This window comes from Pezoporus occidentalis, unplaced genomic scaffold (assembly GCF_034315485.1).
Source record: "Pezoporus occidentalis ecotype Australia unplaced genomic scaffold, CSIRO_AGI_Poc_V1 ctg64, whole genome shotgun sequence".
In the NCBI taxonomy this organism is placed as follows: domain Eukaryota; kingdom Metazoa; phylum Chordata; class Aves; order Psittaciformes; family Psittacidae; genus Pezoporus; species Pezoporus occidentalis.
In genome coordinates this window covers 1,700,282-1,713,621 of record NW_026915987.1, presented here as the reverse complement: position 1 = coordinate 1,713,621, position 13,340 = coordinate 1,700,282, and the positions used below count along the sequence as shown (strand labels likewise).

The 13,340-nt window shown below is 51.4% G+C and overlaps 1 protein-coding gene across 7 annotated transcripts in view; it reads right to left on the bottom strand.

Annotated features, from left to right (window-relative positions):
* The window catches only part of ASTN2 (astrotactin 2), a 344,763-nt gene that overhangs the window by 181,341 nt on the left and 150,082 nt on the right, over window positions 1–13,340 (bottom strand). For all 7 annotated transcript variants that reach the window (XM_062640264.1, XM_062640262.1, XM_062640269.1 and 4 more), the window contains 3 exons: window positions 5,539–5,623; window positions 5,298–5,372; window positions 4,283–4,420 (listed from right to left, as the gene is read on the bottom strand). In XM_062640264.1, the coding sequence (XP_062496248.1) occupies window positions 4,283–4,420; window positions 5,298–5,372; window positions 5,539–5,623 (298 nt within the window). The remainder of the gene's footprint in view (window positions 1–4,282; window positions 4,421–5,297; window positions 5,373–5,538; window positions 5,624–13,340) is intronic.

Here is a 13,340-nt window from a genome sequence, read left to right as displayed (position 1 = left end):
CCGACTGCCTCCGCTCACAGGCACTTTATTGGCACCAAAGCAGCAAGTGCAGGCAAGCAACCCACTGAGGAACAGCCCAAGAAAGGGGCTTCCTCCTGCATTGAGCATCCAGAAATCACAGCCTCATCTGGTCCAAAGAAAAGGGGGGAAAAAAGACCAAGTTCCCACAGCATCTCCTGCATTGAATGTCAAGAGGAGTGGGCAATGTGTGTCCCCACCAGCACAGTGCCCCTGGGGACCAGCCCAGCCCAACTCCTGAGCCTCAGTGATGCTCACCTGCAGCAGCATCCATTCTCCTGCACTCCTGCAGATAAGGTGCAGGGCAGATGAGCTCTGCTGCTGCTGCTGCTGCAGTGTGGCCACAGCAAAGCTGTTTCTCCTCTCCTGGCCCAGATTCCATTCGCCTTTCTCATCCACCTCACTTTTCATCCTCCTTCACTACCAGGCAGCCTCACACCACCATTCTCAACACTCACCAGTCAATCACAAGTACCCAAATCACTGCAAAACAACACTGCAAACCCCTGGAAGACACGGCATGGCCGAGCCAGGGAAAGCCACAGGCAAGGAGCAGAAGCCCAGCTCCTGTTCTCGACAGGAGACAGGATGCATACAGACACAGAATGCATCTTCAACACGAAACAGGATGCATATGGACAGAGAGCTCTGCCACTGAAAGACCTGGAAATGAAATAAACAAATATAAAACCCCATAAAAAACCCAGTCGACTGTACTTGTGCAAAGAATTCCGAGAGCAAAGGGGCTCACTTGGGAGCAAAACGAAGATGAATTGACAGCGAGTTCAAGAGAATTCATTCTGCCGCTGAACACTTTTCTCTCCATCAGGACATCTCAAAGCCTTGTCAAGCAAAGGCAAGGCTTTTATTTGTTTCTATGGTTGCCATAACGATAGAGCTGTATGTCATGTCAGGCAGCAGCTGAGGCTCGTGCCTGATTTATAGCTGCTTACCAGGAATTAGCAACTTCTTCTGCAGAGAAGGTGGCACCATGAACCAGGACCACAGGCATTTGCTAGTCACTCTCTGCTCCCCAGGTTATCTCTTCTCTCAGCTCCCAGCAGCCAGCTCTGCCCAAAGGGATGCTTCTGTTATCCCTTGGAGGGATGCTTCTATTACCCCCTGCAGGGATGCTTTCACTACCCCCTGCAGGGATGTTCCTATTATCTCCCTACAGGGATGCTTTTACTATCCCCTGCAGGGATGCTCAGTTCTGGCAGTGGTGGGACCCAGGGGTGCAGGCTCTCCCTATGAGCTGAACAGCATAAACTGCCACAATTATAGTGATTCCTAGTCCTGCAGGACAAGTGGTACCTCCTAAAGGGCCAAAGAGAGGTGGCAAAGAGTCCAGGGAAGGCCAGCGGGAAGGATTAAACACAACAGCAATTTGTTTAAAAAATATATGGATTACTGTGTTTACCACCACGTTATGGGAGAAATACAGGTAAGGGAGAAGGAAGGAGCAATAAGGAATGGGAAACAAAGAGGGATCTGGAAAACAAGCAAGAAAAGGTGGGAATTGGAGGTATTTCTTGTCCTGGCAGGTGATGTGCAGCTGAGACAAGCTGCCCAGCCTGGGACCTGGCCTCCAGCCCAAACCAGAGGCTCCCCAGCATGGGGAGAGCCCTTCAGCTCTGCTGGCCAACATCCTATAAACAAAGACATCGCCATGAGTGTAGCTGCCATGATCCCAGATGTGTCACTGATGTGATCATCGTATGGAAAACCAGAGTCCGGGGTCGAGGAGGAGATGCTCTCTATGGCTACTGATCAATTATACATCCAAGTTTCATTGACTCTAAGCACCCTCATGCTTAATTTATGATGCACAGCCCTAAAACCTCCATCACCAAGTTCTGCATGCAAAGCCCCATCCCACTCAAGCCCCAGCACATGCAGGAGCATCCCTGACGGGATGTTTGCAGTAGGCCTTTTGTCTCCTGTCTACAGGAAGTTTCTCTACTTGGCTGCAGCAGGAGGAGGCATGAACCCTTCGTTCCCATCCAGTACAGCACTGGTACATGTCATTGCACTGCTGAGCAGTGAAACACACACAGAACAGCATCATGGAGAACAGCATCCCTCCAGGGAAGCAGCGTGGAGCTAGCGCTTCTCCAGAGAGCTGCTGAAAGGCAGAGCCCCACCTGCTCTTCCACAGCATCAAGCACCTCCATAAAAACACAAGTCCACGTTTGAACCTTTAACCCTCTGAGCTGTCAAGACTTCATCACTTGTTTTCTCCAAACCAGGCTCGCTGCAATTTCCCTCCATTAAACTCATCAAGACAAGTGACCCCGGTGCCAAGAGGTGTCAGACTAATGAAAGGTCTGGAGGCATGCAGCAAGCTTGCTGTTAGAGACACAGAAGGAGTACAGGACTGAGCTGCCATTGCATCATCACAGGACAGCAAACAGGGCACTGGAGGTGCTGAGATGAGGCCGTGTTGAAGCTGGTGTAATGCAGCCCAATATCTGCCCCTTGACACGGGGATGTGTTAGAGCTCAAGTGCTACAGAAGCTGCCAGCATGGAAGGGCAGATAATGGGATGGCCCTGGGAATAGGTCTTCCCATGCAGAGGGATGGCTGTGTTTGGACACCTACATAATAGACAGCACGTGTTCATCTCCAGTGGTAGGTCTGACATCTGAACCACCAAAACTTCTATATTAATAGTCCCTTGAGAAGCTACCAAGGGTTGTCTCAGTCCAGAGGGGACAAAGTGAAGAGGGTGCAAGACAAACAGCTCTAAAAGTACCTTTCTCGTTGTGTGAAAGCACAACAGACACAAGCCAACATCATGTCTATGAGCACAAAACACAGCAGCATCCCTGCTCACCACCTGCAGGGGACCTGAACAGGCAGCACCACCCTGATTTCCACTCATCCTAGAGTGCTCGGACCCCAGGCTTACAGCCTGATCCCTGCTTGAGAAGTCGTTTAATTTCTAATGCAGAAAAAATAGATTGCTTTTCAGTTTTCACTGTATCTGTGAACCCTTCCATAATTCAACATCAAATATTTAGTATTACATTTATTAAGGTTTTAATAATTCAGCACCCCCTGTATGTAAGATACAAGAGCCGTGAACTTGCCTCCCTTATTCTACCTGGGTCACTCCAATATTTATACCTGGAATTCTCAGCTCAGATTCCATTTATGAAGGGAGCAGGCAACAGCCTCCATGCCAGAAACATCCCTCCTCTGCCTGGCATTCATCCATCCCAATCGAGACACAAGGATCAGTGCTAAGACACAATCACCATGCTGGAGCAGAAAGCAAGCTTCCCAGCCTCTACTTTTGCTACTTTAAATGAAGATGTGAGGAGGCAAGAAATAATGTTCTCCTGGCATTTTGGCTTGGAAAATGTTAGCATAAAGCAACGGGACCCATCACCTTCTCATATGGAAAGCAATAGTTTTCCACAGACAGGAAAAACAACACTCTGAAGAGAGCCAAACTGTGATAGGTATGGACCATCAGTCTCCTTCTAGAGCACTAATGGGCCACAGAAACACCCTTGGAAGTGAGGACCTCTTGGATGCCAGCCCTGGCTCTGCCATAGCTTTTGTAAGCACTTGCTCCAACCGTAGCCCTGCCAAGATGATGGGACAGAATGGGACATCGCTCTGGGAAAAGCCAGAAAGGGCTGAGGGACATAAGGATCCTGGGGCACCCAGGGAGATGATTCATAACACAGACAAGGGTTTGCAGGTCTGGAAATTGTGTCTTAAGTCAATGGGAGAAGGCAGAGAGAAGGAAGGAAGTGAAGGGGGGAAACAGGTTCTCCCTGGCACCCAACAGTCACATCCTCCATTTAATGAGGGAGAGGGATATACACACTAAATAACAGGAATTGAATCTGTGTAGTCCTCTGACCTTGGCTCTTCACAAGCACCACAGCAGACACCTAAGACTTGGATAGATGTGACATACGTATCAGTTTCTGAAAGACGAGCACCTCCATACTGCTAAATGCATCAATTTAAGCTATCCAATCTGACATCAGATTCAAGTCACTTCAAAACCGCCCTGCCAAAGGTTCATACCAATCTACCTGCCTGGATTGGCAGGCTTCAGAGCTGCATACACAGGCCTAACCTAGACCCATCAGGACCAAAAGAGCCTGGAGAGCTATCACATCATTTCTTATTGGAACAAAATTAATCAGACTTATCATCATGGAAATTGCTGCATCCTCAATGACAATTTAGAGAACAGTGTAGGCACTCAAGCGTGAGGAAAAGGAGGAAATCTGCTTCCTACCTGACATCTGCTGGATCTTCTGTCACCAGAACATCTGTCTTGCAGCTGGCGAGAGGATTGATGGAAAGCTCCACGGGGGGGACCACGAAGCTCTTACTGACAGGCAGCCACAGGCCTTGACCCAAACTATAGGTGGACCTGGAATAAGGACAAACGTGTCATATAGGAACAAAGTGTCCACAGCAAACAGTGGCCACTCTTCTGCATCAGACCACTTGGAAGTCACAGCAGCAGTGGCACCATGGTGTTAGTCATTTGGTCTTGTCATGAAAGACAAATAAGCCAGGCTGAGAGACCTGGGTCGGTTCAGCCTGGAGAAGAGAAGGGTCCAGGGAGACCTTAGAGCAGCTTCAGTGCCTAACAGGGCTACAAGAAACCTGGAGAGGGGCTTTGGACAAGGGCCTGCAGGGACAGGACAAGAGGGAATGGCTGTAAGCTAGAAGAGGGGAGATTTAGGTTAGAATTAAGGCAGAGAGGCTGGTTTAGGGCTATTTCTTCCCTGTGAGGGTGCTGAGGCGCTGGCACAGGGTGCCCAGAGAAGCTGTGGCTGCCCCATCCCTGGCAGTGTTCAAGGCCAGGTTGGACACAGGGGCTTGGAGCAAGCTGCTCTAGTGGAAGGTGTCCCTGCCCATGGAAGGGGTTGGAACTGGATGAGCTTTAAGGTCCCTTCAACCCAAACCAGGCTGGGATTCTATGATTCTGTGAACAGCTAAAGATGTGACAGGGAGAATATGGGAGTGGTCAAGCTCTTCATTTCAGTACAATGGGACTTTCCGTGCACATTGTCCTTGCTGTTGCTGTGTCTGGCTATGGGGATGAGAGGGAAACCCTTCTCCGTCTGTAGAATATGGACACATCCTTCTGGTGTGTCAAAGGCAAACAACACTTGTGTCCCCCAGCCAGCATTACAAGACAGAGCCAGGAGTGATCAAGAAGCAGCATCTACTGGGATGTCCTCACTGGCTCTCCTCTCGAGAGGAGAGCTTGAGCCAAGCTGAACCCTCCTTTGACTCACCTGAGTATCTTCTCTGGCGCCTGCTCTCCTGTGACCAGGTCGTATCCTCGCTCCAGCGTTGTGTATGGCCATGGCCTGGAAAGCAGAGAGGGAAAGATCAGCTGTGGCACATCACTTGGCAAGGGAAGCAGCACAGCCCGGTCCTGGGTCTTTGGTGCCAGTGATGGTGGGGAGGAGAACCGGGCTCCTCACCAGCATGGGAGCCAGGACAGAGGGAACACAGCATCCTATCTCCACTCACCCTTCGCTGTGTCCCCAGTCGCTGCGCACACACAAGTGGCGATGGACGGGGTCTGGGGCATAACCTTCATGGCAGCTGCACTCTCCTGCAAGAGAAGAGGAGAAGATGAGACCTCTCTGCCCCAGAGGTACGTCAGCAACCTGCCCATCTCTCCTTGTTCACAGCCATTCCTGGTCATTGCCATGGACCTGGAGCACTCTAGTCTCTTCTGAAACCTCCAGGAGATGCTGAGAAGGAGATGAGATGTGGAAAGCTTCAAGAAACTGCTGCTCTTCTGGAGACAGGGATGCCCCCAACCCATCCTGGCCACATCCACTTCCCAGCTCTGCTCCTGCCACCTCACACCGGGACAGCACAAGAGGGTCTCCTGTAGCCCAGACTCCCACAGGAAGATGCAGAAGCCTTCAACCTCCATCCTCCATGGACAGCACTCACACCATGCCCCCATCCCACAGCTAAGGGGCTCAGTCCCACTTCCCACCGCTCTCTGAGTGCTGTCTCACCCTGTTACACCCTATTGACAGCAAGAAAAGACATTTCCTGCACCAGAAACCGCATCGTGCTTGCCCCAAATTGATTCCATGTTCCATAGAAATACATAACCCGGAGCAAGAAACAGCAAAATCAAAAGATTAATTGGATTTGCACGTGGAGTTTCTGTTACAAGCTGCTGCTGGTGTTTCCACCCCCTTCTCCTCCTCTCTCCATCCTGCCTGATGGCGCAGCAGGCTGAGCAGTAAACACCAGCAGCAGTGACGGGGACCTGCAGAGGATGAGTGGGGTACCCCTATCACAGTGGTAATGCAGACTGGCAGGTACCTGTGTGCTCATCAGGATCCCAAGCAAGTTCTTAAAATGCCTCGCAGAGATTACAGTAAAGAGCTTTACTGTCATGAGGGAGCGAGAGGGGTTCAACTGCTGAGATTTTTAAGGAAGAGACGCCTGGAAACAGGGAGGCAGCAAAAGAAGAAAAGAAAGGGGGAGTGGGGGAAGAGACAGCTAATGATGTGCTAAAATGCAACAGCACCTTCATGAAATATTCACTGCCTTAAACACTGTCTAATATTAAAGATTAAATGTCCTGGGATTTGTCCCAGCGACTTCGAAGCACTGATTTATGATCTGTCAAAAGCTGCTAACCTCATGATTCATAACGGGAGCGGCAGGAACATTGCTCCTCTGAAGGGAAGGGGTTGGGAGAGGGATGGTGGCACTCGCCCTGCTCTGGCTCAGCAGTGCCTGGGGGCTGGGGCGGCCTCGCTGCAGGAAAACACGGGTTCTAATGGCTCCATCAGTGGCTTTAAAGCCAGGGAAGTTATTTTTTTCCTTGGGTGCTTACCACGCAAGTTTCCCCAGGCCTGCTGTGGATCATTAATTCCTGGTGCTCATTGCATAACAAATATGTGCTCTGCAAACGAGAGACGTCCCAAAGTGCTTGCAAAGCAAAGCCGGAGTCTTGGGGCACCGGCTTGTGCTCAGCTGCTGCGACAGAGATTACAGCAAGGAAGGGGAAAACATGAGAGGGGTTGGCACCAAACAGCCCAGCTGCCCAATAACTGGAGGTGCTGGTGGTGGATCCCATTCCCATGGTGCGGGAGGGTTGATTTTGTCCGGCTGTTTGCTCACCGCTCCATCAGGTTGGTGTTGGGAAGAGCAGCTCCATCAACCTGCAGAAATATTGATTGTATCGACTCCAATCCCGGAGTTTCGACAGCCTCTGCTGCTGCTTGAGGCTTTAGGGGGAGGTTGATTTCGAGAGGGCGAACAGTGGCACCAGCTGGGTGCACGTTGAGAGGTGGGACACTAGGGAACACCATTCAGAGCACGGGTACCAGACCCTCACCAGGAGGGCTCGGAACCAGCTTTCCACAGCTTTTCCAAGGAGATAGGCACCCCTTTGGCAGAGTTTAGGAGCTCGATAGCAAGGCTCCCAACACGGGATCAGATGAGCGCTGCAGTCTATTGAGGAGCTGGGGCTCCATCTCTTCAGGACAGATGGTTTAGGATCTATTTCTGTACCTAGAACCTGGAGCAGGCAATCAGTGGGGTTTCCAAAGTACCTCAGCAGACCCTGCTGTGCTCTTACAGGTTTTCATGAGCTTTTGCTCTCTCTACAGCAGCATCCACCCTCCTTCTTTGGCCTCCTGAGCTACTTGGTTACTTTCAGTCCCCATCCTCCCTGGATGTGATGCTGAGCCAGCAAAGCTTATCCCCATGGACAAAGAAATGCCTTATAAAGCCATTTGAAGTGGGAGGAAAAGGGGTTCCCATACCTCTAACACCTCTCTAGGGTAAGCATATTTTCTAAAGAGCAGATGCTAAAAGAAACCAAAACCCCCAAAGCCAAAACAACAGCACCTTTGTTCACAGCTACTAAATCCCGCGTACTTCCAACACGGGTGCCGTTATCCGCTCAGCATTGCTCAGGCTAAGTTAGGATTCAACCTGAGCTTAAGACCAAAACAGACTCAAGTAACCAAGTCTGACAACTGGATGCAGTTTCCACAGGTCCTGCACACGCCTCTGTGCAGTGTTCAGCTACTGGGGGAGGACCTACACACTGCAGTGACAAGCATCCTATTTGTGCAGCCACCAACCCACACCCTGCCCACAGTACACAGGCGTGTGTGGTCCTTCCTCTTGCTTTGCATTCATAACACATAAATTGGGTTGGATAATCCAAAAGACGGGATCACTGCTGGCTCAGTTTAAGTGAGAGCAGGTCCCGGTGCTCAGCCCTGGAGGTCCCATGTTATACTTCAATGTGTTATTAAGAAAAGCACTGGGAGGGAGGAAACACCTCTGCTGTTACATAGTGAAGATGCATAAAGCAGGAAATACAACACCAAAGCTCTAGAGAGAGGCTCAGAGGATGTGTTATTCATGTGACAAGTGCAGGTACATGGAAGGATGAGGGGAGAGCTGAGGCCATGAGAAGGCAGCAGCACCCACAGCATTGTTCTCCATCCTCCCCTGCTCCCCTCACCTTACACCAAATCTCAGCACAGACGATGCTGCTGTCACTAATCACAGAACCACAGATGGTGAGGGTTGGAAGGGACCTTAAAGTTCATCCAGCTCCAACCCCCTGTCATGGGCCGGGACACCTTCCACTAGACCAAGAAGGACAGGTAACATGGAGCCTCCATGCCAGTTTCTGCTCAAGGAGACTGAGCCCTTGTCTGAAGCAGCAGGACTCATCCCCAGACACAGCAGGCACACCTCACCTGCACCCTCACCCCTGCTGTGCCTTCATCCCCACGGAGCCTGGTGGAAGAGACTACTGGCAGCTCAGCTCAAAGTGCCATGCAGAGATAGGTGCCATGCGATGCAAGGTGACAGGATGCTGCATGGGCAGAAGCTTTGGCCCCACTGTGTTGCAGGCATCACTCTTGCCCTTAGCTGAGAAGGTGAGAAGGATCCAGAGCCTCACCTGGAGGAACTGGGCAAGCTAAGGACAGGTCGACCTGGTTTCTGCCTGTGGACATGAGCTTCCTGTGTTTCTGAACAAAGGGCTTCTCACACTGCCTGTTAGCATCATCAGCATCCACAGCTCAAGGCTGGTCCACACTGAGGCTCTCTCCTGCCTGAAGGAAGCAATCTAACACATACAAGCCATCACCCCCAGTGGCACAACCATGGTGCAAAGCCAACAGTGTGGAGGAGCAGAGCCCTTCAGCTCCTGCTGCCTCCTGACCAGCACAGCTCGAGGCTTTAGCTCTCTTTTTTGTTATGTCTAAGCTGAACCATCCTTCCATGTCACCCACTGCCCCATGCTCCTGACAGGGTCTCCTGCTGCACCTTGGCTATCCCTATGCTCAGGGCTGTGGGATGAACCACCAGGCTAACCCTGTTATCCTCGTTAGGGCAGAGATGATCCCTGGTGATAAGATCCCTGCAATATCCCCCTAATCCACCCTCCCAGCAGGATCCTCCCAGGGCCCCTGTGTTCCCAGTGAAGCTGCCATTGGCATTTTTATTTAAGGAGTCAGAGGGGCTTTAGCAGTGATGGAGCAAACCTATGTCTTCCTACTGCTAGCACCGGCAGTGTCCGTGATTCCCTCCTCCACAGCAGCATCTCTGCATTCACCCTCATTCCAGAAGGATGCTCTGCTGTGCCAGGGCCATGTCCTGGCCACAAAGGCACCATCGTGGGGCCAAATCCAGGGGCTGCAGGGCTACAGACACACACCTTTAGACCTGTAGAAGCACTGCATGTACGCAATCACACCTGCCTCTCCCACCTGAAGTGATGCTCAGCCTGGGCCCAGCTTTTGGGTCCCCTCGTCTATGGACACACACAGAAGCCAGGGGACACACCAGTCCCAGCAGAGCAATCCCTTTGCCAGCAAGCTGCAGCATCACATCCCTGCCACCTTTGGCTCTGCAGCCCAGCTGGGTTGTCCTCCCTGCAGAGCCCCCATCCCATCCCTATCCCAACACCACCTCTTGCTTCTCCTCCCTCCGCACACCACAGCACGGGAGGAACAAGGGTCTGCAGAGGCAGCAAGCCAGCGCCAGGCATTTTTCAGTGAACAGAGGCAGCTGTTGAGCACAGCCCTGACTGCATCAGTGTTCACAGAGGGGCTGCAGCACAAAGCCCCTCTCTTCTGGGTGAGTGCGGAGCCATCTCCAGGGTTACCAGCCTGCTCCGAGCTGGGAGCACTGGAGAGTCCCTCCTCCTTCCCTGCTGCAGGCATGAAAAGCTTTCCTCCAGTCAGCAGCTCAAGCTGCATGGTCTGAATCCCCTCACCAGGGCAGCAAAGGCTGCTTCAAACGGTGTCTCCTGCCCAGGTGCTGCTGTCCTGGCCATCAGCTTGATGCTTGGCAAGGACCATGTCCCCTGTCACCGCTGCCCTGGAGTCCCCATGGGGGCAGAGAGGACATGGATGCTCCCATGCTGGCCTCATGGACTGTCTCCTGCCACCACACAGGACACTGTATATCTGCTGTGTCTCTCCCAGGGTGGTGGCAATGCCCTGAGCACCGGCTGTGTGACAAAAGCCACCAATAGATCAACACAAATCACCCCATCCCTCCAACAGCCATGACCACCAACCTCCCATAACGAAGCTGTCAAGGCCTCAGGGTCTTGTCTCTATCAGGAGGAAGCCCTGCATTGATTTATCCTTTGCAAAAGGTTCCTGAGCTCCTGGAGGAGAAACTGCCTCTTCATCCAGCATCCACCAACAGTCTGATGCGGGTGAATCCAACCTCATGTCCTTCAGCCACATAAAGCCCATGCTGTGACCCCATGGGCATCTCACGCAGGCTGTTCTTCCTCATCCTGGAGCCTCAGTGCAAAAGGAGGCTGTAGGGTTCCCACCAGGGCATGGTATGATCCAGTGGTCCTCGTCTCCAAACTACATGCAATGCTGCCTTGGCCCATCTCCTTCCCCACCTACAGCAAGTCCTATGCAGGTAGATCTGGCTGCATCCAGATCTGTGACAACCCATGGGAAGGTGCCACGGGCCCCCCAGAGCAGCACCTCTCCTTGTTGCCAACCCTCCTCCTGAGGGATGATCACCCTACAAGGGATAAGCAAACCCCAAGAGCCATACAAGAGATCTCAGCCACCAAGTCCTGCCCCAGACAGGAGTTTCTCTGCTTAAAATCTGTATAAACATTAAAACATCCAGGTATCTGCTGGGCTGTGGGTGAAGCATCTCATGCTCCAGCACCTGAGCCAGTGGGCGCCTTGGTGCTGATCCCCTGGGAGGAGCAGCTCCCAGCAGCACAATGACAAGGCTGAGATCACCAGGGACAGGACAAGACACATCTGCACAAGGGTTGGCACCAGGGTTTCCATAAACAGAGGTCTGGAGGAGAGGAAAGTTGAAAACCCCACAACAAAACCCTTCCTAAGGAGTTTGCTGTGCCACTGTGGTATGGGAGAGCAAGGACCCCTGTTCAGAAGGACATAAGGAGGCAATTAAACACAGGCAAAGATGAACAAGAGTCTTAATAGTTCATCGAATACCCAACTTCAATGACCAAGTGAAGCATCTTCAGAGAGCTGCTCCTTCAGTCAGGACTGGCCCCTACCCAGGGCCATGGCTCCTCCAACAAAGCTTCTCCTCCTGCCCTTGCTGCCTGCAGTCCTTGGCCTTTAGGGGTGACACTTTCCAAAGCGGAGTCTCTGCTTCCTACTGATGAGAAATGTCTGCCAAAGCACTTTAGCTCTCAAGCAACAAGACATGGAAGGCGGCTTCTACTCAGCTGACCCACCACAGGGAACACCCGGAGTTAATGTGACAGTTATCCATCCTCTCCCTCTTCTGCAAGTCGCCCTCTTCACCCAGATCCACCATAACACCTAAGTGCAAGCTTAGCTTCCAAGGACTGTGCCTAGGTTTATGCTCTGCATGGATTATACTCTCATTTATCATCTGCTCAGCTCCTACACCGCACCACTAAGGAAGATCTCCCTGGGCACACACGCATGGCTGATGCAAGGAAGCAGCAAGAGGTCCCAAGGGTGGTCCAACGTGCCACAGCTGTCATCGTCTGGGCTGAACACTGCCCCACAGCTGACCATGGCAGTGAGAAGCCACCTCCTGCAGCACTGGTGGGATGGGTCAAGCCATAGAGATGGGCCCAGGGCCAGCTCTGTAAAGCACAACTCATTCCTCTTCCCTCCCCTCCGTGGTCTTCAGATAGGCACAGAAATGCCATTACAAGAACATTAGCAACTGCAGGATTAAACACTCTAATGGCAGAAAATGAGAGTGTAAAGACAGCACTGATAACCTTAACTCAGCCCCCTCCAAGGCATGCATTTTGATTGCTGTTTATGTATAACACTTCAGCCCAAAGCTAAATTAACTTGGGAGTTAGCTGCCTCCTGCCCTGCTTGGTGCACGAGGCAAGCTGTGCCACCACATGAAGAGAAATCGTATATTACATGGGTTTTGACCAAGTTATTAAACTCCATACCTTAGAGAGACAGAAGCTCATCTTAGAAAAGTCTAAGTCAATAAAGACGGTCAGGTCCTCCAACAGCGAAAATAGCAGAAGTGCACAAGAACAAACAAATATTACCTGATGTGCACAAAAACCTCCTGATATTAAATTGAACTATAGGAGGAAATGGCTGTTTTCATCAACACAAATACACCCTCACCAAGATGGGTCATCTCCTGATTTACCTGCTCAGCACTGCCACCTCTGAATCCTCTTTAAAGAATGGCTCTGTTTAAAGGGGACTTTCATCTGTGTCCTGCCCATAAGACCTCCATCCTACCTGCCCATGAGCACCACCCGCAGCTCTGGTGACAAACTTCCATTTGGAAGATGGTGGAAACCTTTTCTGCTTCCTCCTGCCACTTTCCAGAAAGACCCTTCCTTACCACATCTCCTTTGGTCCTTACAAGCCGGTGCCTATTGCTTTGGGGGTGCTATCCATTGTGGATGCAAAGGAGAGGATTTTGATGGCAAAATGCCTGATTTATAGATGGAGAAGAAAAAAATCCCACCCATTTGCACCTGCTAATCAAGGTGCCATCCATCTCATTTATGCCACTGCTCCAGCAAGCCTGACAGCACAGAATCAGAGGCTGTTTCTTCCAGCACTTGGCCCCAAGGGACCGATTCTCCAGCAGGTCTCTTAAGCAATGCCCACAGAATGTGCAAGTGAATCGGTTTTGTGCATACAAAGCAGGTAATTGTGCTCACAAATCAGGATTTGCATATGCTGCTGGAAACAGATGCTCTCATCAATGTTACCGGTGCTGGGAATGGAGGCCAGGGAAAAAGCACTCCTGAATCTCACACAAGAGGTATCTCAGTGCATGGTATGAGG